The sequence below is a fragment of the Ambystoma mexicanum genome, chromosome 7q, assembly GCF_040938575.1.
Source record: "Ambystoma mexicanum isolate Mex_15411 chromosome 7q, UKY_AmexF1_1, whole genome shotgun sequence".
In the NCBI taxonomy this organism is placed as follows: domain Eukaryota; kingdom Metazoa; phylum Chordata; class Amphibia; order Caudata; family Ambystomatidae; genus Ambystoma; species Ambystoma mexicanum.
In genome coordinates this window covers 613,848,292-613,875,985 of record NC_090941.1, presented here as the reverse complement: position 1 = coordinate 613,875,985, position 27,694 = coordinate 613,848,292, and the positions used below count along the sequence as shown (strand labels likewise).

The 27,694-nt window shown below is 45.0% G+C and overlaps 1 protein-coding gene across 6 annotated transcripts in view; it reads left to right on the top strand.

Moving 5' to 3' along the window:
- The window catches only part of NBEA (neurobeachin), a 2,584,133-nt gene that overhangs the window by 1,367,858 nt on the left and 1,188,581 nt on the right, over positions 1-27,694 (top strand). For all 6 annotated transcript variants that reach the window (XM_069640609.1, XM_069640605.1, XM_069640608.1 and 3 more), the window contains one exon: positions 15,653-15,819. In XM_069640609.1, the coding sequence (XP_069496710.1) occupies positions 15,653-15,819 (167 nt within the window). The remainder of the gene's footprint in view (positions 1-15,652; positions 15,820-27,694) is intronic.

The window sequence follows — 27,694 nt, the reverse complement described above, 5'->3', positions numbered from 1 at the left end:
CTGTATTTGTGGTGTGGGCTTGGCATTTTACAATGGCCACTGCCGTGGGGTCTTGCAGAGCCTCAATCAGTTCTTTCAATAGTTCTGCATGCTGAACTGGTGTTCCATCTGCTCGTCGGAACCCTCTCCGCCCCCACCGTGCCAACCCGCCGTGTACTGTCGTTGTCATATATGCTGAGTCGGTATATATTGTCACTGCGCACCCCTTGGCGGCATGCAATGCTTCTATTAGCGCAATTAGCTCTGCTGCTTGGGCTGAATAGTGGGATGGGAGGCGGTGTTGCACTAGTGTCTCGTATTCATCTTCCTCTAATCGTACAACTGCCATACCCACGTGTTTCTCTCCTGTCTCCATATCTATTGATGCTGACCCGTCCACGAAATACACCTCTCCCTCGTTCAGGGCATTCTCAAAAATCACTTGATCCTGACCTTCGTCACCTGTGAACGTAGCGCAGTTGTGGTTTTGCATGTCCTCTACGGTGCACGCCTCTGTGATGAATGTGGCTGGGTTCACTGTTTTACATCTTACTATGTGGATGTTTGCGCTGGACAGTATTATTTCATATGCAGTGGCGCGTTGTGTTGTCAATGTGCTCTTTGATCGCTCTAATATTGCAAAGAGTGAGTGTTCCACAAACAGTGTCACAGGACAGCCCATCACTATCGTGGCACTTTTCTCAATCGCGAACGCGGCTGCAGCTAGAGATTGCTCGCACGCGAAATGACCTTGCATTACTGCGTCTAGGGTGCCACTATAGTAAGCCAGTGGTTTGTGCCCTAACGATGTCTTTTGTGTCAATACTGCTGTCATCAGTGTTCCTTTGCAGTGTGAAAATAAGAAGAATTCGCGCCCATAATCTGGATTTGCCAGTACTGGAGCGCTTGATATCAGCTCTTTTAGTGAGTCAAATGCTGTGTTCATCTCTTCTGTCCATTCTATGTGTTTGTTTTCCTGCTGTGCCTCTTTTAGTGCCTGTAACAAGGGCCTCGTGTATGCTGCATAATCCAATATCCATGCTCGGCAATAGTTGCACATACCCAGAAATTTCTGCATCTCTTTTACTGTTTTGGGCTCCCCAACTGCTCTAATCGCCTGTGCCCTGTCTGGTATGATCCGCTTGCCATCCTTTGATATCAGCTGTCCCAAGTATAGGACCTCTGTCAGACAGTATTGTAACTTCCCCTTGTCCACCTTGTACCCTTTATTGGCCAATAATGTCAGGAGTGTTATTGAGTCCTTTCTACACTCTTCCTCAGTTTGTGAACAGATCAATAAATCATCAACGTACTGAATCACTGTGCTTTCTACAGACAAATTCCCCAGATCTTCATGTAGTACCCTGTTGAATATGCTTGGGCTCTCGCAATATCCTTGTGGTAGTCAGCAGTGTTCGAACCTCCTCCCCCCTAGTGTAAACGCAGTTAAGTACCTGCTCTCCTCTGCTAAGGGAATCGAGAAAAATGCATTTTTTAAGTCAATAACTGTGAAGTGGGATGCCGTTTTCGGAATGTTGCACAGTATTGTTGATGGGTTCGGCACTAAAGGGAACTCCTTCTGAATCACATCATTGAGTGGGCGTAAATCCTGTATCATCCTCCATGAACCTCCCTTTGCCTTTTTAATCGGATAAATGCATGTGTTGCATGGGGAGTTTGAGGGCACTATTATTCCTTGTGCTAGCAGTGCATCTAGTGTCTCTCTGATCCCTTCTTCTGCTTCGCGTGACAACGGATATTGTTTTACCCGGGGTATAATTGCTCCCGGTTTCAGTTTTATTACCACAGGCTGAACCCCATGTAATAACCCCACGTCATGGGGGCCATTTGTCCATATGTTAGTGGGTACTAACCTCATGTCGTCATCAAAAAATGCATGTGGTGCTCCTACTACTGCCATTAATTCAACTTGAGTTTTTCTGGCTGTAATTACAATGTCACACGGCATTGCTAGTTCCATCACTATTTCGCCATCTGTCTCAGTGTCTGAAAATAGCTCCTCGTCCGAGAGCTCCCTCAGTGGGATATTTGCATTTGTACACAGTACTGTCCGCCACTCACATCCTTCCATGTCAACGCCAATCACACATATTCTGTTTGCTGACACGTGTACTGCGTGTAAATCCAACGATATCACTGACCCGAGAGCAGTGTCGGGGCTTGCTATGGGGCGGAAGAGGAATTCGGCTGGAATCCTCCAATCCATCCTTTTTAGTTCTGGTACTATGAGAGCCAATGTTCTCATGCCCTCAACAAACATCTCCTCGTTTCTTGGTAACCCTCTGATCTCTTGCATGATTGTGTGGCCGTGTATTACTGCTAATATGCGGAGGGGGCATATGCCTGGCGTCGAACATACGATACCGCTCCCTGTGAATGATATTGTCATATTTAGTTTGCTTAAGAGATCTCTCCCCAGCAAATTAATGGGAGAGTGTTCATAGTACAGTAAGGGTGCTTTCACTGTTTTACCCCCCACTGTCACATCCAATGCTTCTGTGTAAGGAACTTCAATTACAGCCCCAGAGAACCCCTGCGTCTCTAACGTTCTATTAGATAACGGGAATCGGCCCTCTCTAATGCATGATTTCTCCGCTCCCGAATCCACCATGAATATGAACTGCTTGTCTCCTATCTGCGCTCCTATCAATGGTTCCTCTGATGCATTGTGGGTCGTAGATAGTACTGGACACGCAAGTGCTCTCTGTGGGCTGTCCTATGCGGGGTGTCTCATTGCCCCCCCCTGATCAAAAATGTTCCCCGAAACTACTGACACCCCGCTGTAAGGTGCGGGAGCAGGTGCTCCGTTAGCTACTGTGGCGAAAGTGTTACCTGGCGTGTATTGCATACTGTCATTATTCTGTGGGTGGTTTTGTGTCCTGTACTGATGTCCGTGTAGTTGTGCGTTACTTCTTTGTCCTACATTTTCTGGTTGTTGGTATTGTCCCATGGGGAGGCCGTAGGGGCTTCCTGGGTGGGGGTGACCGTACTGTTCTGTCTCCTGGAACCCGTTGTTTTGTCTGCTCCTGCACTCTCTTGAGTAGTGCCCCCATCTCCCACAGTTCCAGCAGCTCCCCTGTGGACCTCTGGGACCCTGCCACCCATTACCTCCCATTCCTCCATACCCTTGTCCTCCTCTTCGGCCCCGGTACCCACCTCTTCCCCCTCTTGGGGCCCACTCTTGCCACGTTGGACCTCCGTTCTGCTCCTGCTCAGTCCACTGTCGTTGTCCTTGTCCTGCCCAATTTGCTGCTATTCTTCCTTGTATTGCTATTTGCCCCTCCTCTCCTTCGTCTCCCTCCCTCATGAGTGGGAGTCCTGCTACCGCTGCTGCAACCTTCACTAGTTTTGATTGTACCAACTTTGCCTCGTCTGCCAACCTTTTCTGTGCTACTTCCCTCTCTCTCTCTTTGATCCTTTTGCAATGGTGCACTATTATACTTTGGATCTCTGGCCACCCCTTCGCCTCAACGCCCGCTATCTTATCGAGTGCCTTCTGCACCTCTTTTGGGAGCCCTCTCTTAATGATAAAATAAAATAGAGATGTGGATTGGTGCCAGGGCGTGCCCGTTTCCGCTCTCCACATCTCCTGCACCCGGAGAATGTAATCCATAGCATCCTCCCCGTCATTCATTGTACATTGCATTACTGACTGTAAATCAGGGGTATCTGGGAATGTCTCCCGCAGCGCGTCCCACACCCTTGCTCGTACTGTATTAAAGGAAGCCCCATCATGACGATCACAATCTAACGTCACGGCCGGGAAACCAGCCTTAGCCCATACTCTGTCCGCTTGATCTCCTACTGCGGTTACTAGTAGGCTTTTCACATCGCCTACTGCCAACGGTATGCCGGCGGTATGTTTCTCAAATGCATATATCCACTTGCTCGCCCCTCCTGACAGCTGGGGCAATAATTTCATTAAATTAGCCTTATCCATCTGAGCCCATGGTATATAGTTTGGTCTCCCCCCCCCTCTGTGTATCAATGGAAGTTGTAACTTCCCTTTTGCAGTTGCACCCTCCCTTTCCTTAGTCGCTGCTGACTCCAATGACGCCATCTTCCCCACCCTATTTCTTAGTCGTCCCATCCATTCGTCGTCTATAGTCCCTAGTGAACATGCACCGTCCACTTCCTCGCTTTCCCCTCCCACTGCCATACTCAACCTATCACTGTCATCCAACCCTCCTCTGACATCACATAACAAGTCCTCTCTGATCCCTCTCTCTCGTGATACATCACCAATGCTCCCTTCTACTGCTCCTACCTCTATTATTCGTGTCGGCTCTTCCTCAATCCTGAACAGTATTTCCCCCTTTTTCCATCCTTCCTCAATCTGTCTACCTTCGCTCGACGCTCTAGACGTGCGTCCTGACTGTGTGGGGGCACACGCTGTGCGCTCACATATGTCTTTTATTCTTGAGAGTTCATCCCTTGCCACAGTAAGCCTCGACTCTAAGTCACTCGTTAGCTTCTCTATATCCACTCTCTGTGTGCTTCCCTGGGCGCGCTCTCTGGTGCTTTCGTATGGCGGGGGGGCTGTTGGTCTTTGTGGTGTACCAGTTGTGGGGGGAGGCACATACGTAGGGTCGCTGTATCCTGCTGCGGGGGCTGGTTTAGGTAATATCGGGTACAAACTAATCACCTCCGCAGGTTGTGCTGTACTTAGCTGTTCCTTTTCCTCTCTTGGAATCATCAATGGATTATCTGTGGTGGAAGGTAGATCAATATTTGGTGCCGGAGCTTTGGGTGGGGGTACCTCCTCAAACAATCTCCAGAGGTCTAATATCTCCTTCCTATTTTGCCATTGTTTCCCCTTATACTTGAGGCTAATGCATGTTCGTACCATATCAAGAACGCTTTTGTCAAAAGACCCTCCCTCGGGCCAAATCTGGGGCAGACCCTCCCCCTTCAATTCTGTTACCCATTGATCGTGATATTTATTTATTCGTTCAGCGTATCCCGGTAAGCTCTTACAAATATGTGACAAGGGAGTTTCGGCCCCCATCCTCTAAATCACTAACACAGCCGTGTCCACCTTCTTTACTTTTAGTTAGGTGTAGATATGTGTATGTATACCTTTATGGCACAGACAAGAGCGGACGTCTCAAATATTATCACCCACGTTTATTCACTGCGCAAATCCTTTCACACTCACCATAGCTCATCTCCTTCCCATTCCCATACACTCTCATGTGATTCCGCTTGCAACTGATCAAGTACTAGTTATGGTCAACACTCTCTGGCGCCACCTCGCGGTCAACCGGTCGTCCCCAACACTCACACGGTGCGCGCACCCATCACAATGCCTTTCCACTCACACCTCGTCTTATTTCCTCCCTTTCCTCCCTGGCCAGCTGTCCCTGTTTTTCTGCTAAGGTTGCTATGTTCACGGCTGTACGTACCACTACTTAGTCCCCACTCCTCAAAATGTGCTCCCTATTTTATAGTTCTTCTACAAGTATATTTATCTTATACCCTTTTCGCTTTCTTCCCCTGCCTCGTGGAATGGAAAAAAGAAATAGAGAGAGTAGCAATCACTAAAACATATTCCCGGTGTCTCCTTTTGCCAGACACCAATAACTTATTTCTTACTTCTTCATATATTCCCAGTACTAGTTTAGATAGCACTATGCGGCGCCGCCTTCCACCCCCTTTCGGAGCTAGGTTTCCGTCACTTCTACCACTTCACTTATTTCTTACTCCTAATGGCCATATGCAAAGAAAAGATAAAGAAAGTTTCAAGACCCGTCTTTAGTAGACCCCCGTTATTCTTCTCCTCTACCTGTCCCCGTTCTCCTGTTCACAGTTTCCCCTCCCTTCCCCTTTACGATCGCTCGCACTCAGTACTCACGTGCCCGTCTTGAACCGATAGTCTCCGAAACTGGGTCCGTCCAGGCGGTGTCACCGGTAACTCAACGGTCAGCCCCTGGCTCCGGCGAGCGGCACTCAAAGGGGATTTTTTTTCCAATCGGGATCCCGTACCCTTTCTCATTGAGTGCGCACTTCTTATTGTGCCGGTCGCCGTTGGCGGGCAGCCTCCCGGAGCCGGCTCACCGTGCGTATCCCTTCTCGACCGGAGATTCTCGTGCCACAAGGGGGTCGTTAGAAAGGAGTTAGGAAAAATAATTTGGAGATATCACGTCGGGGTCACCACTGAAAGGAAGCGCCCCCAATTTCAGCACGATCCTCCCCTCAATGAGAGACAATAAGGGACTCTCCCGTAGTGGGAATAAGACCAAGACAGAGTGCGGGTGAGCGTAAGTGGGAGTTTATCCAAAGAATAGGGCATGCAAAGAACTCTGCAACCTCCGAGAGCGCTCTGTCCGACAATAGCAAAGACAGGCGTATTTCTAATACAAAAAACGTCATCAGAACCTACACACTATAGGGGGCACAAGTTAATTGGGATTGGGTGGCGTCGACTAACTATAGGTGTTGCTGCAGCGTGGTTGGTCTTGGCGTGAGGACGTCACTGGTCAGCCTCGTGGGTTGGGTTGGGCCTGGCAGGCCAGCTTGAGGTCATCCGAGCGGTGTTGGTATGCTGGGGCAGCCTGTGACAAAGATGAATACCTCTCCTGACTCGTTTGCCCTAGGCCATGCACACTGCAGTTATTCAAGAAACGACATCTAAGTTCATCAATAAATCGCTCGGCAGTTTGTCTTATACAATAAACGCAACGCATGAGGAATGCACCTCTTGAGAGGTCCGGTGATTGTCGGTTAGGGTGAGATTTACCTGTGTCCTATTGACCGGTATTTTAGGTCGAGGGGCTGAGTTCTGGGGCCTGAGCCGACTGGTACATGCCTGTCTGCCGCGTTAGAAGTTATTATATAAATGGGTCTCTGTGTCTTGTCCCAGTGATGGGGGTCGTTCTTGGGGTGGTCTAGGGGGAGGGTTGTGGACTTTACGAGAGGGTGCTGGTAGATCAGTGGATTCAAAACGTGGGTTTATTACCGTGCTGTAAATAACACAGGTGGTGGGCTGTGGCCTTGGGTGCGGTACCGGGGCCTCTGACTCTCTGAAGCGGCTCCAGCTTGGTTGGGGGAGGTGAGGGAGCGCGGCACAGGCCTTAGCTTCCTTATCTGGCAGGCTTGGCAGGGTGGGAGGGAGAATGGCCTTGCATATACTCACAAAGGTTTTTTCCTCGTGCGTTGCTAACTTTTGAATGCAGATCTTTTATAACGTTCCGCCTTATTTTGATGTTATTTAAACACACATATATATTTCCATTTCGTTACACATTTCTTTAATACCGTCGGTCCGAGTACCTTTTCGTTACCTAACATTATATTTACTACATGATGTGATTATTTTATGTACATTAAACGTTACACGAGGTCGTTCTAGGTTATGGCCTACAGAAATTGATGCTCGCTGCTTTAGGTGATTAAGAAAACATATATGAGTAAATAAAGGCTATACATTTGGTCGACATCTTTCTCTGTGGTTGTAGCAGCACTAGTCCAGACCTGGGGTGGTATCATGTAACGTTACATCTTTATGGTTTATTCACAGTTTACAGAATCTGTTTAAACCGAGGTAGTTCGTTAATACCAATACTTGAATTATTTTCTACTTTCTTCAGATAGTGATGCTTCAGCTTTTTTCCCGTCACCCCGGCCTCGCGGACCAGGTCATGCAGGGTGCGATATTACATTGTGGACGAGAATAATGTTACAGTGTTAGCATCTCGGGTTAGCTCATATCCGACTTTCTCATGGGAACGCGCTCGCAGCGGATCTACCAGGGCTACTGCGGCGGCAGAGATGCATGAAAGGTCCTCCAAAGGTGGGGGCCTCGTTACAGTGTGCTGAACTCACGCCATGTTTGCTAAACAAGATGGCTTCTAGGCCTAACTGAATTTAGGTATATGCAGGGAACGGATATGTGTGGGCAATGTCGTCGGCGGGTGACCCCTCCTCCACCTGGGCCCGGGTGGCATGAGGGGACGGCCACCGAGTCATGGTCCTCACCTGGGGAGAAGGCTGCAGGTGAGGAGGGCCTCGCGGCCAGTCCTCCCCTACACAGACTACTGCAACAGCCTATTCCTCAACCTACCTAACTCCTCCCTTTTGTTCCCTTCAACAAATCCAGAATAGGACTGCATGACTTATCCTTGGCCTCAAGCCCACAGAACTCATCTCTCCAGCCCTAAAATCGCTCCACTGTCTCCCGGTTGCTGCGAGGATCAAGTTCAAAACCCTCTGCATCATCCACAAGGCTTTCTGGGGCCTGGAATCCTGCTACATCCAAATCTCTCTCCATAAATACCTCCCTGCTAGAGCCCTTTGGTCTTCTAGCTCCAACTCTCTGCAGATCAGACGCTACTCTAAGCAGAGATTGGGGGGTAGATCTCTCACCTCTGCAGGTGCCTCCCTCTGCAATGGCCACCCTGCCCCTCTCAGACTTGAGCCGGATCTCCCTAAATTCCGGAAGCTTCCCAAGACCTGGCTTTTTGTCTTCCTCCTTCCCTCTCCACCTCAGCCTCTTAACTGATTGCCTGGCTCCTTCAGATTCCTACAGGGTACCAGGCCCTCCTTTACCAGTATACCCCTGCACTTGGTCTGCTCTGACCCACCCCCCACATGCACTGCCCTTCTGGGCTACCGACCCCCTCCACTAGCCTGGCTGGGCCTGAAGCACCCAAGCCCTTGCAGCCCTGTTCCTCTCACTTAGCATGTGAACCTTCTGCCCCTGCACTCTCATTGCTTTGGGCGCTGTCCACCTGGCCTCCCCTGGCACTCTCTTAACCATGTGGCACTTCCCCACCCTCCCCTGCAGTTCTGCTTACTGCACTTGCATGATCCGAATGTCACAAGGCCTAGTAGAATCGTTTTGTCATCCCTGCCCCCCCTTGCACCTTGGCACATTAGAAAAACCCAATAAATAAATAAGGTTGCAATGTTTAATTTAGTCTATAAAGATAGATGATAAGGATTCTAATCAGACGTCACACACCGGACCAGGACCATTGCCCTTTTTTATTTATTTCCTAGAATTCAGATTGAGCTGGCACCCAACCCATCTCACACCCCCTTTTACAAATACCCTGGGTCACAATGGAACATGAACCAGGCCGGTTGGTGGGAATACAATATTTATTTATTTTAAATTCAAAGAAAATCAGTTTTAATATTGTGCAGCAATCACCAAAGGAGTGATAATTACAATATAAACAGCCGAAGTACACTTGGTTGACCTTCTACTAGAACATATCCAAAGCACAGATGAATAGGAGCAATTTAACTTTTCGGGTAGATAGCACCCGCGTTAAGATTTCCCTTGCAATGCTCCCTCAAACCACAGTTAATCGAATTTTGATTGGATAGAAAGGAGCAGCAAGGTGTGAGGGATACTAGGCAGCAAACAGAATTAATATCGGGTTTGAAAACCTTTGCAATTGCATAAATGACATTCGGAATTGGTAAATAATTAATTTAAATGTGCAGTTGAATAAATGAGGTAAATCTGATTTATCACAGTATCAGGGATGTAATAAGACTAGCAACTACAAGGCAAGGTATCAACAAATGTCATACAGTTCAAAAATCCACTTTGAAGTGACAACACAGTGCAGCCAGAATCACACACACAGAATTAGCATTTGCTAAATTACATGGGTTTAAATGTCAAAAACGTTTTGAAAAATGGGTGAAATGGATAGACTCAGAATGCGGTTTTTGGGCTGGGTGATAGATGCACATCACAGGGATAATAGGAAAGTGAAAGAGGGACTCTAGCTAAAAAACTGGATGAGATTTTCAAGGTGAAAGGAAATTCGGTTTTGGGAAAATAAAGCAGTTAAAAGAGAAAATGAGTTTAAAAAGGAAAGGACACATTTCACTTAAACTAGATTTAATGGCTAGATTGTTAAAGAAAGACACAGTACGCTCCAAGGTTAATTTGCAAGGTTAACCTTTTCACCCTGCGTTCACCTCTATGTGGGAATTCATTTAAATTATTCAAAATATGACTAAGGACTTATGCAAGACAGAAATGAGTGAAAGAATTGTGCTAACACTAGAAAATCAAGGAACAGAATACACAGAGGATTCAGACTATCTTAAACAAGTTATCAGGGTATGGATGGGATTACTTAGAGAGTGGAACAAAGACAAGGCATCAATATAGGTTATGCTATGTGTTGCTATGGGATGGGGAAATACTGACAATCGGCACTTGAGTTTGGGTTTTGGGACAGCCAATCAGGTTTCTGGACTCAAGGATCTGGTCACCGCGGCAGACTCTCCTGTCAAAGACAGCTGGGCAAAGGTCTGGTCACGGCACAGCGATGCCTCAGTTGGATGGAGCGGGTAGCAGGGCCCATTTCAGTCCCCAACATGCTAGTGAAGGCTACCACGTCTTAACTTAAAGCCACCAAAATTGCATTTAAACTGTCAAACATTTACATTCCGTCGTGGTCCAGTAGCAGGGATAAAAGTCTTAAAGTTTATTCATATTTATTAATACAATAATGTTTTGAGCCAGATGGCTAGCATTGTCTCTTAAATAAGGGCATAACTTCCAAGGCTGTTCTGGAGCTGGCTTTGAAGCCCCCCAGTTGAAGTTGAGGGGAGGTGTTATTTGCAATTTCACACCTAAGAGTCCTGGAACTCTATTGTAACCGGCTCAAGCCCAGACACAAAGTCTGACGAGCGTGTGACATGCTTTCTCTTGGTCCATTCAAAGTTTCCAAGGGGGTGGCTCTTTTTGGGGGAAGGCCACTTCTGTTTCCAGCATGCAAATGTCCTTTGAAGCCAAGCAGGAAACCCTGTTTTGCCGGTTCCCCAGTACAGCAAATAAATTCAATTCTTTTTTTTCCCTGAGCCAAAAAGCAAGGTTGTTGGAATAAAACATTATATTAGATTTCAAGCAACCCCCCCCCCTTACATTTCTAGGCAGGGACAGGGCCTTATTCAACATTCCCCTTTTAAAACGGGCATTTTTCTTGTTTGCAAAAGCAACCATTTTTACACACCGTTAATTCTGCTGGGATGTCACTTTCAAATGCGGCCTTCTTACATTTATTTTCGGAATCTTTCCAAAGCCCCAGTCATGTTTATAATACACAGCCATCTGTCCAAATAAAGATCCCTTGAAACTGACATATGTACAGAGATATAGGGTTTCTTTTGAAGAGTTTATCTGGGATATTTTGTAGTAACATGTCAAGCGTTTTTCCATACGGCTTGGAGTAAAGTTGTTTGTGATCTCATAGATTTCTTTCTGACACAGGCAGTCATTCAGTGAGAAATGCTTTCTTTTGCTAGAGCACAACTTGAATATGGCTGGGCATAGCTGGGTTTTACTGGATCAGAACTGTATATTGTTGAACAGATGAAAAATCAGGTCGGCATCATTTTAAATGTAAAATATTTCCTTTTTCAATGGGAAATTCTGAGCTAGCAGCAAAGCAGCGCTGCTTTTCAACTTCTTCTTTGGTGCACATCAGGAAACGTACTGGCAGCCTTTCTTGGTGTGTTGCCGGTTCCATCTTGCCCCATATGTGCTTGGCAAAGGCAGCGCAGCCATTATTTTGGTGACTGCAAAATGCCATTTTTAAGGCAAGGTGATGGTGCTCAAAGTGCCAGCACAGCCATTTTGCTGGTAACTGCTGAAGTGCAGATTGGTGATGGAGGGGAATTCTGCTGGGTGGGTAAATGTACCCCACAATGAGTGCATTGATCCAACAACACCAAGTGAATATCTGCTACATAGGTCCATCTATTACCATTCCTTTTTCATTACAGTCCCTAAAAACCTCAGATCTCTGACACAATGTGTGACCTTGATCGCAAGGCAAAGGAACAGATTGTGTGTGGGTTTATTTGAGATTATAGCTCTGGAGTTGCTTGCCCCCTGCCTCCCAGGCAACCAGGGAGATCATAAGGTGGGCATCAATACATGGTATTGCCTGCCTTCCGAGCTGCCCAAACAGTAGGAGGCTACAATCTTTCCTTCCGAGCAGCTAACACCTGCCTCTGACACCGGTTGTCGACACTCCCTCAAAGCACGCCTCCATCTCCTCCACTCTCACCACCTCCCCTCTCCTCCAGTACCTGTACTTACACTAGTTTTTTGTGGCACAGGCTGCAAGCTCTGTACTCCTGTGTGGGAGCCAATGGCTGCAATTGATATGGAGAAGGAACTAGGACTAGTTCACTCCTCAGTGTTCTGTGGCAGTCATTTTGTTTTGTCGTTTTATTAACTTGAGAACCGTCCACCATGCCATTTCTTAATTTAAAAGCTATTTTCACCCTAGAAATCATACTGTGTGTTAATAGCTAAAATCTTCTTGTTAGGGGCATACCCACGGGTAATGGTTGCCAGTGCCCTTGTTAAGGCATTTGCTTTACTGGGACCTCTCACTTGGGCCCCAGGCCATTACTTGCCAAACAAAATGGACCTCATAGGCAACACACTTTCATTTTATATGTCCCATTGAGCCAGGTATAAGGTCTCCGGCTGCACTCACATAGTTTGTTTTTGAACATCCAACCCTCACGATGACGCTATCCCTGTTTTTTTGTAATGCTTCCTCATGGACAAGTGCTGATTTCACCTGTCTGCATTCTTACCCCCTCCGGCCCCCTGTACAAGGCTCTGAACGTGACCACCAGACCACCTCTCTACGCATGCTCTAATGCACTATGATGGCTTCTGGAGAAGAGGTAAAATGTCATCACCTACTCTACTGCTGTTTGTTCGCTTGAGACGTTTCTTCCATTCATGGATGGTTGAAGGAGGACCATTGATGAATTCAAAGACTTAATTGGTATCTGTGATGAATCAAAGGAATGTGTCCCTTCGCCCGAAAGGGGAGCCCCCCACCCCCTGCGAGGCTACGGAGGTGTGCCTGCTCTGCAATACCCTCACTAGGGTTAGAGCCAAGTGGGGCCTCAACGGGAGAGACTCCCCCTTAGGGGACAAGGACTTCCATTCCTGTGAGGAATACCCTAAACCATTTCATGTGATGGCATACATGGAACTATCCAATATCCAAAGTAGTTTCAAGTCCCGAATAGAAGTATATGTTATGCCATCACCGGGAAGACAGTGTCTCATTAAATAAAAATCTCCATACTACTGGGATGAGGAGGTTGAACAGAGATTGCAGGCGGAATGAAGCAGAGAGTGAGCGGAGTCAGGGAGTGCAAGAGCTGAAGGAGGCAGAGCGCAGCAGAGCCCGCGATGTTCATAAGTGCTCTGAACACAGAAACCAAAGACTGGAAGATCAGCGTGTGCAGTAAATGAGAGGCAGAGACAAGTTGATCCTGAAGTGTGATGGTGGTGTGACCACAAGGATGTCGTGGTTAGCAGGCTGCCTGTCTAACAACGCTGACAAGTACCGATCAGCAATTGGCAAATGCTCTGGTCCCCCGTCGATGCAGAAGATGCCGGTGGAAGAGAGTCGGAAGAGAAACCAAATAAAGGAGAAGGTCCCATGCCAGTACAGACCTGGAGATGTAACCCCGGCAGAGGAGAGGTATCGGGGAAAACAGGAGGACCGGAAGGCCGAGCAGGACTCATTGTACAAGCTTGGAGACTCGTCTCCGTACACAAGACGAAATCGTAAAACTAAATTTGATGAACGTGAACAGTGTCAATGTAAGAAGGATCATAAATAGTCCAGAGAGGGATCAATTGAACATGGGTCACACTATCCTATGAAGAGGGGAAAACACCCAGTTACTCAAAGAACATTAAGGTTAACGTAACAGAGAAATAATATTCTAAAGTGAAGGGCAGAGAAGCCTCAGGAATAAATTATATACAAGACGGACGATGCCAAGAAAGGCTGAAGCATAATTGCATAGAACACAAACACATAGTAAAGGACACTTTCCACAGGAACCCAGAACACATTTGCCTAAATCAAAGAATTCGACGAAGGCCAAAGAAAGTTATCCTGAACATTGAGGGAGAACGTAACAGAGAAAGGATATTCTCAAATAAAGGACAGAGACGCCTCAGGAATAAATGATATACAAGACAAACTATGCCATGAAAGGTTGAAGCCCAATTGTAAACACATTGGAAAAAACACTTTCCATGATTAACCAGAACATATTACCCCAAATCAAACTATTGGACAAAGGCCAACCAAAGTAATCCTTAAAGAGGTGAGGAAAACCAAAAGTCTGCACAGAGAACTACAGGAATTTGTACAGAAAGTAACAAGAGAATATTTGAAAATGTAATATTAACAAGAAACTCAAAAGGTTAAAGAAGAGAAGTGCACGAAGTACCCATCAGGAGAAGGGAGTCATTCCCCTAACCTTAGTTTGTTAGAATAGTGGTAGGGTCAGTTAGCATTAGTTTCGGACAGCAGACTTATTCTTTTGAACATTTACTAATGACTGATGAGCACCTTTGTAAAATTGGTTGGGAATACTCCATAGTGATAGGGAAAGTTATGCCTTTTACTTATCCTTTAATAAACACATGTTGGAAGAGTCCTCCAAGTGACTGCCTCCTTCTTCTGATCTGCCATATATGGTTTAGGTATGTTAGACCGTTGGAAAATTGCTAGCGGAAAAAGGACCGAAAAAAAAACCCCACTGCAAATCCGATTAAATCGTATACTAAAGGCTGCAGGATTCAAAAGTGACAAAACACATGATGTGCGGCAATCGGAAAACAGATTTATGTATATAGTTTGACCTTACTTTTACTAATGTGCTCTGTATTCGGTCTGGAAATGAAAGTGCTTGTGGTGGCAATGAAGAAAAAAGAAACCAATTACACGCTCGGAATGGAGGAAATGAATGCAGAATTAGAGCAAAGGCCATAAAATATGTATCATGCGAGATTTCACATAACAAACTATCGATCGATCGTGTTCTGTAAAAAGGGAACAAAACGTTGCTGTGGAGAAATTGAACACACTTGTTTGAGGCTTAAATCTTATTTCGGGCATCTTTGTGTGCAGTTAAAAAGAGAGCGAGGTTGCAGCAGAGAATTTGAAAGGTAGGTGCGAAGTGTAACGCGCAATTTAATTTTTTATTTAAAAGCAGATTATAAAGACATTTGCAAACAATGAAGGAAAAGTAAATACCATCAAATTACACAGTAACGTGTTTAAAAAACTGGGAAGGCGGTCATTCGGTGTAGGCAATGTAAGTCTACCAGGGTACATTTTGTTTGCTTTATATTAATAAGAATATGAACAGTTTTGCTATATTTTTGCCAGATTATCCTGTATTACGCATTATAGTAGAAATGGTAAGAAATGGAATTCTGATTAGGTGAGACATTTTAAATGAGCAATAATAACATGAAAACAATATGTTGAAGTAATGTGAAGTTAAAGAAGAGGACAAACATGGCGGGAATATATAAGAACATACTAATAAATGGCTTTATATACAATCTGGTAAGTGAAATTCATTTTAAACAAAAGGGTCCATTTGGACCACTCAAAAAATGTCCATTTGGTCGTTAGGTCAAATGTTTTAGGTCAAATAGGCTAATGCCGCCACATATCAGTAGCCTGAATGTCATGATGTTGTGCATCCTTTAATCTTGGCCAGTTTGTAAGATCAACTATGTTTCCTTTATTTGCTGCACCTATTCATCAGCCGAGCCACTATCGAGAATTACCATTGGACATCTGTTCCTTAATCGTCTGTTGTTTTCTCTTTGCAGTCTCAGTGTGCCCAGTATGCAGCAGACAGGAGAGAGGAGGAAAAGATGTGTGACCACCTCATCAGTGCTGCTAAACACAGAGATCACGTCACAGCCAATCAGCTGAAGCAGAAAATCCTCAATATTCTGACAAACAAACATGGGGCATGGGGAGCAATCTCTCAAAGGTAAACGTAGTTCTTCGATTCAAAGATTGTCTGGTTTTCTGACACCATATCTTACTTGTGTTACAATCCAGATTGGACGAGTCTTTTTATATAGTGATTCATGCCAGATTCCTCCTGCTTCTACATGCTGTAGTATTATATGTTGCTATTACCCACTTTCAGTGGTACTCAGCATATTGACCTCAGAAGGGCTATGTTGGCTTTGCTGGGATTCAGACTTGTAAAGTACAGGCATTACTCCCCATGTCGTAGGTGAGCTCTTAACCCATGAGCTATCTTAAAGTTATTTGTCAAATGTGCAAATAAGCCAGAGATTTTTAAATGGTGCCTTCCTTCTGGACCATGTGCACTCATAAATATGTAGTGGGAGATGTGTATGGCTTCAAAATGCCACTAGTTTAACAACCAAGATCGTTTGGATGGGTTTGCCACAGTGTTTGATCTGGAACACGTGAGTGACTCCTTCAAACATAGCACTGTGTAGAGAAAATAAGGGCAAAGGCTTACAGATGATAAAGCAGACGGAGGGCCTGAGAGGATGTGTGGGATCTGAGAATAGATCAGGGGAAATACAGGTCTGGGCTTTTTGCCGGAGTTAAATATGAGCCGACATCTGCTGAAACCCTGGGCGTAAGACATTCTAGGATATAGTACGACTTGAGTGAGGCCTGGCTTCCTCAGGACATGTTGCGATATCTTGACAGGGAAACATCTAGAAACAATCATTAAAAATAAGCAAAACCTTTGCACACCTTAATTACATAACGATTTGCCATATTAATATGTAGCCAATGAAAGGTTATGCCCTGATCTGTATAAAGTGCTTTATTTCCGAATTACATTTTAGAGATGTATTCCACTCTAAAGTTAGGTTTTGTTTAAACCTTTTTCCCAATGTTATTCATTCCTCTTCATTTCCAAAAGTTCCTGTTAAATGATGCTTTTTGCGATGTCCACTCGAAATGAAGTGAATTCCTTTTCACTTTGCTGGTCTCTAATATACCCATACGTTGAGTAACACTCCTATATGCTTCGAGGTTTGTTTTTTTATATATAAAAAATGTACAACTCCTATGTACACCGGTCGTTCCTTTCCTCTGAGTATAAATGTATTTCCTGTTGGAAAATTGCGTAGGCATCGCACCAAAGAGGTAACGCAGTATCGTATGCAGGCTAACTTTTCAGTTCTCTATTGTTGACGTTCTTTCTGACATAATGTACTTGATGGGGTTTCTAGAAATAAATAAAACAGGACCTTTTACAGAAAATGTTTTAATAGGGGTGATTAAGATAGGTAGTAAGGGGTTGCAACTATTAAACGTCAGAGGGACAAAAAGGTTATAGGGCAGAGCGTGTCATAACCAGTGCATACCCAGCAAATAATGTTCGCGCCAGACACTTTTAGGACAAAGATGTTTTTTGCGATATACTTTGCACATTTACACTTTCAATTACAGATTAGCACTTTTAATTATTTTGCTCAATTCTCTACATGTATGCTGGTAGGCTTATTTGATATCAATATCTTTCCTGTGTTTAACTTTGGTATCAACTCACAGGCCTTGGATGTATTGACTGGAGGATTGGCACGGTCTGGGGATAAACTGAAAACATAATAAAAGGTTCAAGACCTTTATTTTTAACAAGAAAGGTTGGGTATAAGCCTATGTGAGAACCGAGAAGCAATAACAAAATAGGATGGCCTACATTTCTTTAGGGACTTGTCATAATTAGATTTGTTTGCACTACAAACCATCTCGACGATGATGCAGGCTTCAATGGGAAGTAGTGTATTTTGATTAGAACTGGAGTGATGCCGAAGCGGTAGGTTACGGAGATCATATGTGCAGCCTTTATGGCTGTCATGCAGTTCTTTCGTAGACCAGCTAGTATAGACTTCCCGTCGTCTAGCCTTGAGATTGTTCGAGGTGGCACCAATGATTATTACTGGTCTGCTTCAGGGATGAGGTGTTTTATATTCCCCAGTAGTTGCAGTTGAAATGTGGCATTTTTCACCGTTTTCTTTTTGACACGGAGATCAAAGCATAGTCTGTTGTTGAGATGGAAATCAAGTCATTTGGCATTAGAGATTAGGTTGAGTAACAGCTGTGGTTGACGGTAGTTTCCCTGGCCAATGGAGGGTGGCTTCCCTGGCCTGTGGAGGGTGGCTTCCCCGGCCTGTGGAGGTTGGCACAGTTTGCAAGGTCGGAAATAAGTGTGGTGGAAGGTATGGCTAGAAGAATGTTGGATACATTGGAATGGTGTTGAGTGTAAGACTTGAATAATACTGGGCTAATGCATTGCATTCACGAATGCAAACAATGGTAAGTACCTTCCCAGACGGGTTACTAGTAACATGTGACTCAAGCAGAGGTTTGTTGAGAATGTATTTGAAGAAGCTGTATGAGTGTTTGATGCAAGGGGTTAAGCAGATCAAGCCAACCTGAAGCCATATCTTGGGAATGAAGGCCTGCTGGAATGTTGTTTCCTATTGGGCTCAGAAAGGTTGCCTTTGCCATCCTGTACTCTATTCTGGATGTTATATTCAGGTCTACACTCATCCTCGCCCTTTGATCCTTGTCACTGAGTCTGTGCTCAGCCCATGAATTTGTGATCCCTATCCGAGCCAGTTTCATCCCTCCCTCTATCTCTCCCTTCTTTGCAATCCTACTCAATAGGATGTCTCTGTTAAGTCACGTTATTTTATGTTAGTGGGATTCATACAGAGCACCTCTGCATTAGCCTAGTCTCCAGGCACTGGGGCCGATCTGAAGATAAGATAGCAGTTGCTTTGTTAGCATGAGGAGAGGGAAAGTGCATGACTGCTTTTCCTGTGGTGTCAGTAGTTTCATTTTGGGAAAACTGATTACAGTGTGTTGGTTTGCTCCTAGGTGGTCTGGTTGGCATGCCATATATTTGCATCCATATTGGGGGCCTTTTGTGACCCTGGTGTAAGGATGCATTGGCTGCGTAGAGGTTGTGTGAGTTATTGAAGGAGGTGTGGTGTTCTGTTGTGTGGTGTCAGTGTAGTAGGGATGCGTGTGGGTGGCATAGTTGGTTTGCATGCAGTATTTTTGCAGGAGTATGTAGGGTTTTGGTATGGGTTAGTGGGGAAGTGAGCGCAGTTTTCATGGCATCAGTTTAGGTCATAGCCACCCAGTTGGTTGGGTAACTGAAACCCAGTGTGCAGTGGGCAACTATGTTTGCACTCTTTGTGTGCTGTGGTTCTCGTTTGCAGGCTCAATGTAATTTGTGTGCTGTACTCCTCAAATTGTGGCCTCTTTCCCAGTATTGGGCTCTCCTGTTGTGGTCCTCAAGTATTTTTTATTCTGCTGTGTGGTCTCTCTTCCATGCGTGCAGAGCCCACTGTGTGCGCCGTAAGGAGCAGATGAGACAGTGAGCGATCTGCTATCGGTTTCTTTGTTGAGGTTTGTGAGCATCGCGTATACGCTAGTTAGGGATTGCTTGGTTTCACATTAGTGCGGTGGCAGCAAAATGTGTGAGCCTCACAACAAAGAATCGTTCTTGATACCTATACTGACGCCTCCCTCTTGGGAATGCAGGTATACCCGAACCCGCTGTTGCATCATAGTACAAATGCCATCATAGCACTCACGTGTCAGTATATGGATCTGTTTTGTACACATTTAGCTAGAGATAGTCAAACGTTAGTGTGCCATTTGAGGGGACCCAATTGTCTATCTTAGCCACATTGGGATGAAGAGTATTTTTTGGAGAATATGAATGTCAAATCATGTTCGAAAACAAATTCGAACTATGCCAGTCAGCCTGCATTCTGTATGGGGAAATGTTAAGAGAAATCGTCAGAGTGTGGGAAACAGGTTGGTATCTACTTTTGCACATGTTTATGGAGGTGAGATGTCGTGTGATTTCTGATCATGTGACGCACGTAAAACCAGCATTTTGGAGGGTGTTGGCCTAATGGCTTGGCCATGTCCCATTGATTTATGAGCCCCATTATGCCTCAAGTAGCATGATTTATGATCATGGTGATTTCGCCTTTTAATTAGATTACCTTTCTTTGTCTGTCAGAGGGGAAATGCGATGTGCCGGTGGGCAATAATTGCTTTATCATGCATATAGCTGGACTGCTAATGTACATAGTTACTTGTCGGTACGGCAGACTTTGTTAATTTAGGGAAGTTCATCACAGATCATTACACTTGTCATAAGTTCACTTAGGGAAGCCTCAACTCCTTTGCAGGACAGAAATACAAAGAAACTGACCTTGAATTTTTGTCAGTTAAAGGATAGTTCCGGGACTTTTTTTTTATTGTCCCTACGGTTCGGCCATGTGTTTTTAAGCATAACTCGGTAGATCGTAGAAAACTTTCCTATGGACCTTACCCGACTTTTCGTCCATTAACGCACTCGAAATCAGCCGCCATTTTCTGATAATCCTATCACTTGCCGCATCGCCCTGGCTCACCTGCTTTTGCGGCACTAAATCAAATCCCCCGCCCCTGAAACAGACTTTATCAAAACATTCATATTCCCCGCCTCTATCCGTGACGTGACTGTGCTGCGTAGGCAAACGCGCCCAGGCGTCTTCTACGCGACTCCACACAGAACCCGGAAACCAACACAGATCAGCTCACAACACAGCGCGCCACAATTCGCAATATGAAACTGTACTTTTAAATCAAACCGCAAGATTGTAAATTTGGTAAAGTACATTTATTTGACATCAAATGTTTAGAGAATATTCAGCGATTTGCATTTTTATTTGCTCAGGTTCCAAAAAGTTCGTTTTGAGGCACGCGATGTTCCTTTGCTGTACACAGGGTCTTAGATCATCTCACAATACAGCGCCACAATTCGGAATATGAAACTGTGGTTTAAAAGCAAACTGCAAGATTGTACATTTGGCAAAGTACATTTATTGGACATCAAATGTTTAGAGAATATTCAGCGATTTTCATTTTTCTTTGCTCTCGATCCAAAATAGTTCGTCTTGAGGCAAGCGATGTTCGTGTGCAGTACACAGGGTGTTGGTTTACGATAACATAAGCTCTTCGGTCGCACTGATAATCGCATGGCTGTTCCAACAACGAGGCACTAGGCCACCACAGCGGTCTGTATGTTGCATCTAGCCGTTAGTACCGCGTAAGGGCATACTTGTACTTGGCGATCATCCCATAAAATGGTCAGGGTGGTAACGTTGTTCACGCGGAGAAGCAACTGGCGGTTGAAAAACCCATCCGCCGGTGTCTGGTACTCGTGACACAGACAATAATGGGTGAAGTACCTGTTTGAAAAACATAAAAAATGAAATTAGTCTCACCATCAGATCTTTATTAAAATTATTCATTTTATATATTCGGTCGGTAAATTATTTCATAGCTAGGACAGTGCAACTGGGTTTTAAACGTCAAGGGGGGGCTGTAGGATACTAAGACAGTCCACCAGTGCAGGGGTTGACAGGGAGTGCAGGTGGAGAGTGGAAGGGCCCAGGACCGAGATCGCAGACAATGGACCAGTTGTAGCAGGGGAGAGGGAGAGAGAAAGCAGAAGCAAAGAGGAAGGTTTTGAGGTGCTTCCGTAAAAGGAGACGGTTCTCCCCAAGATAGTGCGCGGTACAAAACAATATGCCACATAGAACGAACAAGTCCAACTTAACCCGTCTTTAAAGCTACTGTATAGTAATTAAATTGCGGTATAAACTCATCTAAAGAGTTACTTACATTATATTTGCATTTTCCATTGTGTCTGTGCGTAGGGCAGTCCCGAAATACCACTCCTTCTATGCAGACGTTATTTCTTCTAATGAACGAACATGAAATGGCTTTCGTTTCTGAAATTATATTCATTATCGTTTCTTACGTGGTCCCGGCCTGTCAAGGTCAAATAACAATAGAACCTTATACTGAGTCGTGGGCCATTCTGGCACCCTAGAAAAAATCAAAGCAGCTGACCTTCACTTTGAACGAGCACACATTCCTAGTTAGCTACATTCGGTGTAAGGACGTCTCACAGGACTTGAAATTTACACTCCATCTTTGCATTTTGTCTGCGTGCTTTGCAGCCCCACAGAACCATAAATACGGAGACATTCTATATTTTTTGAAAAATGATTTATATTACTGTTTGGTTTAATTTAATGCGCAAATGAACAAGGGTGGAGAGACACATTGCATGTACACTGAGCAATCACTTTTATTTACACAATACATAGCTACACATATTCAATGGGCCTGCGACATGAGGAGACTCCAGAGCAAAGTCACAGGTGACACCCGGGTGGTTCGCACTACTGCACGGTGAAGGGAGGGGCAAGGGTGGAGAGACACATTGCATGTACACTGAGCAATCACTTTTATTTACACAATACATAGCTACACATATTCAATGGGCCTGCGACATGAGGAGACTCCAGAGCAAAGTCACAGGTGACACCCGGGTGGTTCGCACTACTGCACGGTGAAGGGAGGGGCAAGGGTGGAGAGACACATTGCATGTACACTGAGCAATCACTTTTATTTACACAATACATAGCTACACATATTCAATGGGCCTGCGACATGAGGAGACTCGAGAGAACAGACAATCAAATTACAATCATTTAAACCGTGATGTGTATTTCTCAATGAGTTCTTCTTTAGGTGGACATGGAACAGAGGCAATGTTGGGTGGCAATGCAGTTGTCCCCTGCACAGGTTCGTTCACAACTCCATTTATGTGCCTATCTAGGACGTCAACAATAAGTTTCTCAATAAACTCATATTGCATATCCTCAAACACTGGTTTGATCACCCATTGTTTACTTCTTTTAGTGAAGGCCTTATTGTAGCGAAGCGTCCCTAAAGTTCCGGTCGTCCTACTTTGTTGACGGCCAACATTATGGTTATGTGCCAAGACCGCTAAAAGAGTCCGATTTATCATGCCCTCCATGCCAAAATGCAATCGTTTTGGCCTGTACTTTAGGCACATATTGTGGAACACCTCCAAATCTCCTGTGTGGCAGAATTCCGTGAGTCCCCTCAAAGCTTTTGTTATAGTTTTATCAAATACAATCTTTTCAATGGCTTTGTGAGTGGGTGATGAAGGAATCAACCACTTCTTCTTCCGTGCCTCCTCTGTGGACAAATGACCATGTTCACAATTGTGGAAATGTTGGTTCGTGTTCCATCGGTGAACGTTCGTACAGTGTGGCATTACTGACCGCCATTTTTCCAGTAGAATTTCCAACGACCCTCCACATGTTTTTGAGCTCCACCAAAGATGGTTGCTGATTGACTTGGACCACTGTGAAATACCTTGCAATTCTTTTTATTTACCTGCAGCCGACAATTTTTTATTGATTGATTTTGCAAGATGCCAAACGTCAAATTGGTGATTTATATTTTTGTACTGTTCTCTCATTGTCTTGGCAATTGAAACGTGTCTGTCCGTGGCTATCAGGTCGATCACCATTCCCCGCGATTGTAGTTCTTGCAATGATGCTACAAAGCCAACTTTCTCCATGGCCACTGAGGATGTACTTTGTGACACCTGCACGACCACCGAACTCACAATTTTCTTACTTTCCATGTCCTGAAAGTGGTAGGTGCAGTACTTGGCTGAAAATCCTGGGCTGTCGCACTGTCCATCACCGGCTAGCCTGAACCGTTTGCCCGCGAATGTACTATCAATAGACATTTTTTCCATTCTCCAAGCTTCGCTAATGGCTGGAAATAGATAATCGGTTTGGTATTTGTAGAACTGAGTTTTCGCAATGAAATGGATTCCCACAAACTGAAAGAAAGACTCTAACTTTTTAAAACTTGAACCACTAAAAAGTACAGCCGCTGCACAAAGTAGATTGCCTGCTGGCAGTTGTCCCAGCATAGGTTGTGCAGACCATGAGAAAGGATGATATTTTGTACAGGTGGCATGTATTTTAAGGTTAGTGCCTCGAATTGCACGAGTCACATTAATGAATGGCTCCCCACATACTTCCCCACCAAACGAATGCCCACATTTCATCCGAATAATAATATCAATCAAACAACTATCGAATACAATGAATTTGGCCTCTTTCCTTATACTGTCACTCTGCATCCCAGCTGGTTCGGCCTGTAACGTTGAGGACATGTCACTCACATGAAAGGTAGAATCTCTGATATCGTCTTCCGCTATGTTCAGTGATATTGATGGTGTTTCATTGTCGTCCACTTCATTCTCTTCCATTGCAACATCTGTTCCTTCTCCGGCGATGGGTGAATAAAACAATTTCTTCAACTTTCTCGCGGTCTTAGTTTTTGCGGGTGTGGATTCTGTAAATTGATCTCCGACTGCATCCGAACTACCAGGAGGACATTCACTATCAATGGCTGGTGGTGGTATAGCTCCGTTGTCAATCACTTCATATTCTTCCCATTGGCACGATGCATCTCCAGTCTCAAGTCCCTGCCAAAAGGTTTGACAAGCAACATCTCTTGTTCGCTTCACTGTCTGTGTAGATCTAGTTTGTACACCCACTCGCAACTAGAGGACAGATTGGAAAAGGGATGTTCAGTTTAAACACAACTTACAGTATTGAACTATTAACAGTGAAAAACAACATAATATAGTGACCAGGACACTAACCTTCTTTTGCTTTCTTTTCTTTGAAACTTTCTTGCCTCGAACTTCAACATCAGGACGCTGTTGCTCCGACTCGTGTGTGCATGTCTCCACTTCCTCTTGCGCTGCAACGACTATATTTTCATGATAAGCACATCCATCACGCACTGACGCTCCATCGACTCCCTGAAACATAGAACTTTCATTAGTATGTATAATAATATCGAAAACACAAAATGTACTTGGGGACCAATACCCACGTACATCTCAATAGCAAAACACGAATGAACGCTTTGTGTAGAACATTCAAACGACAATTATTCACGCATTGTTGATCTAGTTAGATGGAACTGTCAAGATCCATACCTCGGGCTCCTCATAGACTTCCATTGATGATATTATTGAAGATGATGCTTCAGTGACTCCCTGAAACACAGTAATTGCATTAGTATGGTTTTCTATTTTGATAAAAAGAACAGAAACTTTGTGCAGGCTTGAACGGCTCATCTAAATAGACCTGCACAAATGATCAGTTGTCTAAAATAAATAATGGATATGTAAATATGATTCGATTTGCTCGATCGTTGGAAGTGTCACCACCCAGAGATCTGCATCAACTACTAGGGGTGATGTTCTTGTAGAAGAAGCTCCGTCATCTCCCTGAAACATAGTACTTGCGTTAATAAAGAAGGAAGTATAGCGGATGTAATCACGTCATATGATTTCGCTTGATTGAACTGTCAGTATCCATACCTCGAAATGCATAAGAACATCAAGGGACGATGTAACTGCGGTGCACACTTCTGCAAGCTGTTGCGCCGACCCGTAACTGCACGCTCCCCCTTCTTCTTGGACTAATGCTCCATCGACTCCCTGAAACATAGGACTTTCATTAGTAATGAACACAATATTGAAAAAAGAAGACACATAGGAGGGCGACGACAGAAGGACATATCAATGGCTAAAAACGAAAGAAACATTGTGTGTAACAATCACGCTACAAGAATGCAAGATCTGATGATCTCCATCGATGGAACTGTCCTGAAACGTACCTCGAGCATCTGAGTGACATCAACGGTAGTCGTCAATACGTTGGACTCCTCAGCATCTCCCTGAAAGACAGTACTTGAATTATTTTGGATAACAATAATTATAACTGAAAACAAAGACTAGAGGACGAGTACAAGGGTGTACCATTAGGTAAAATAATTACACGATAAATTAAAACTATTGATTTACATGCCTAAAACAAGTCAGTGGCAGAATAGCCAAGTAAGATTACCCGATAGGCGCTTGAAGTGGCTGATGACTGCAATAACGACACGGATGGAGAATCTTCCGCCTTCATATTGAGTGGATACATAAATGGGGAAATTATTGTTAGCTAATGCTACACACTACCGCAAGGCCGAGAGATAAATACGTAAACTTGACTCACCAGTGGAGGGATGTGGACGAATAGAGTGGGAATAGCGGTTGAGAGCAATTTTCGCCTCGCTCGCGGTGTGTTCTTCTTTATTAGCAATGATGTGGAGTACATGTCAGAGGTAAAGTGCCTGCTGCAGATGCGGTATCGATCACCCCTCTTGTCCGCAAAGACTTCTAGGACTCTACTTTCAAGCTCAGAGGGTGGATATCCGCAATATCGGACCCATTCTCTTATCTGATCTATTGTCTTAGGGAAAACATGCATTATAGTACCTTCAGATTTATTATGGGTCTTCGAAGGGCAACCGCCAATGGAACAGGCAGGCATTGTGGAAAGTTCTGAAAAGTAAAGATCAACAATTCTCTATGAATACCAATGTGTTAAAAAATTAAATGACACATAAAAGGTTCAATGCAAGGTATGTTTTGGTTCTTGGAACTATACACGTTATTCACATGCGGATAAGTATTTGAATAACTTTAAAAAAATAGAAAAATAATTTGACTAAACTCAGAACATGTGACTAGTTCCTTGCATGTACTGTCTTGAACGAAAAGAAATTGGACGCAAAATGAGTATGGTACATGGCCTTACCTTGACGAGCAAACAGTTAGATGCAGGGATCAGAGTAGTTTCTTGTCGTAGAACAGGGAGCAGTTCACAGCTTGCAAACTGACGAGTTTCCTCAAAGTGGTCACGGAAGTTCACAGAGACGAAGAGCAGATAACCAGCACCTTCACGGGTTGACTAGCAAAGCGCAAAGAAGTTCTCATTAGAAATATGAAGTGGGTTATAAAGAATTCGAAACAGGGGTGTGTTTGTGAATGAATGACGTGTATATGCCGTGGCATTATGCGGTTTGCAGGGGGCCGTCCAGCGTGAGGGGGGATGCTTGGCAGGAGACACGGGGTCTGGCGGTAGACGTGGGAACAACAACCCATGCTCTATAGACCACTTTGAAGTGTACATGGTCTTTGGCACCTCTTGGCCTTTATCGCTCCCTGACAGCTCCACTTGGCAGCACAAGTACCCCGGTGCGAACTGCCTTTGATAGGGCGGGGGGTGGATTGGGGCGGTGGTCGTGCAGACAAGACACAGGAAGACTTGTGAATGGAGACACACTTATGTGGATTGCAGGGGGCCGTCCAGCGTGAGGGGGGATGCTTGGCAGGAGACACGGGGTCTGGCGGTAGACGTGGGAACAACAACCCATGCTCTATAGACCACTTTGAAGTGTACATGGTCTTTGGCACCTCTTGGCCTTTATCGCTCCCTGACAGCTCCACTTGGCAGCACAAGTGCCCCGGTGCGAACTGCCTTTGATAGGGCGGGGGGTGGATTGGGGCGGTGGTCGTGCAGACAAGACACAGGAAGACTTGCGAATGGAGACACACTTATGTGGATTGCAGGGGGCCGTCCAGCGTGAGGGGGGATGCTTGGCAGGAGACACGGGGTCTGGCGGTAGACGTGGGAACAACAACCCATGCTCTATAGACCACTTTGAAGTGTACATGGTCTTTGGCACCTCTTGGCCTTTATCGCTCCCTGACAGCTCCACTTGGCAGCACAAGTACCCCGGTGCGAACTGCCTTTGATAGGGCGGGGGGTGGATTGGGGCGGTGGTCGTGCAGACAAGACTCGTTTGCCGCAGGGCCTCACCAAGGAGAGGCCATCTAACTGCATGTAAGAGGCAGGCTGCAGGATCTAGTACATGGAAGGCAGGGGGCTGAGTTTATAAATACCTCACCCTCACCCTCCCAGGAGAATATATGGGTGCAGTTCACCCTGGAGACCCTGGATGCCTAGGCAGTTAGTCAGCAGCAGGCAAAATAACATATGTATGTCTGCTGCATATGGGTTCAACGGTTATGTGGATTGAAG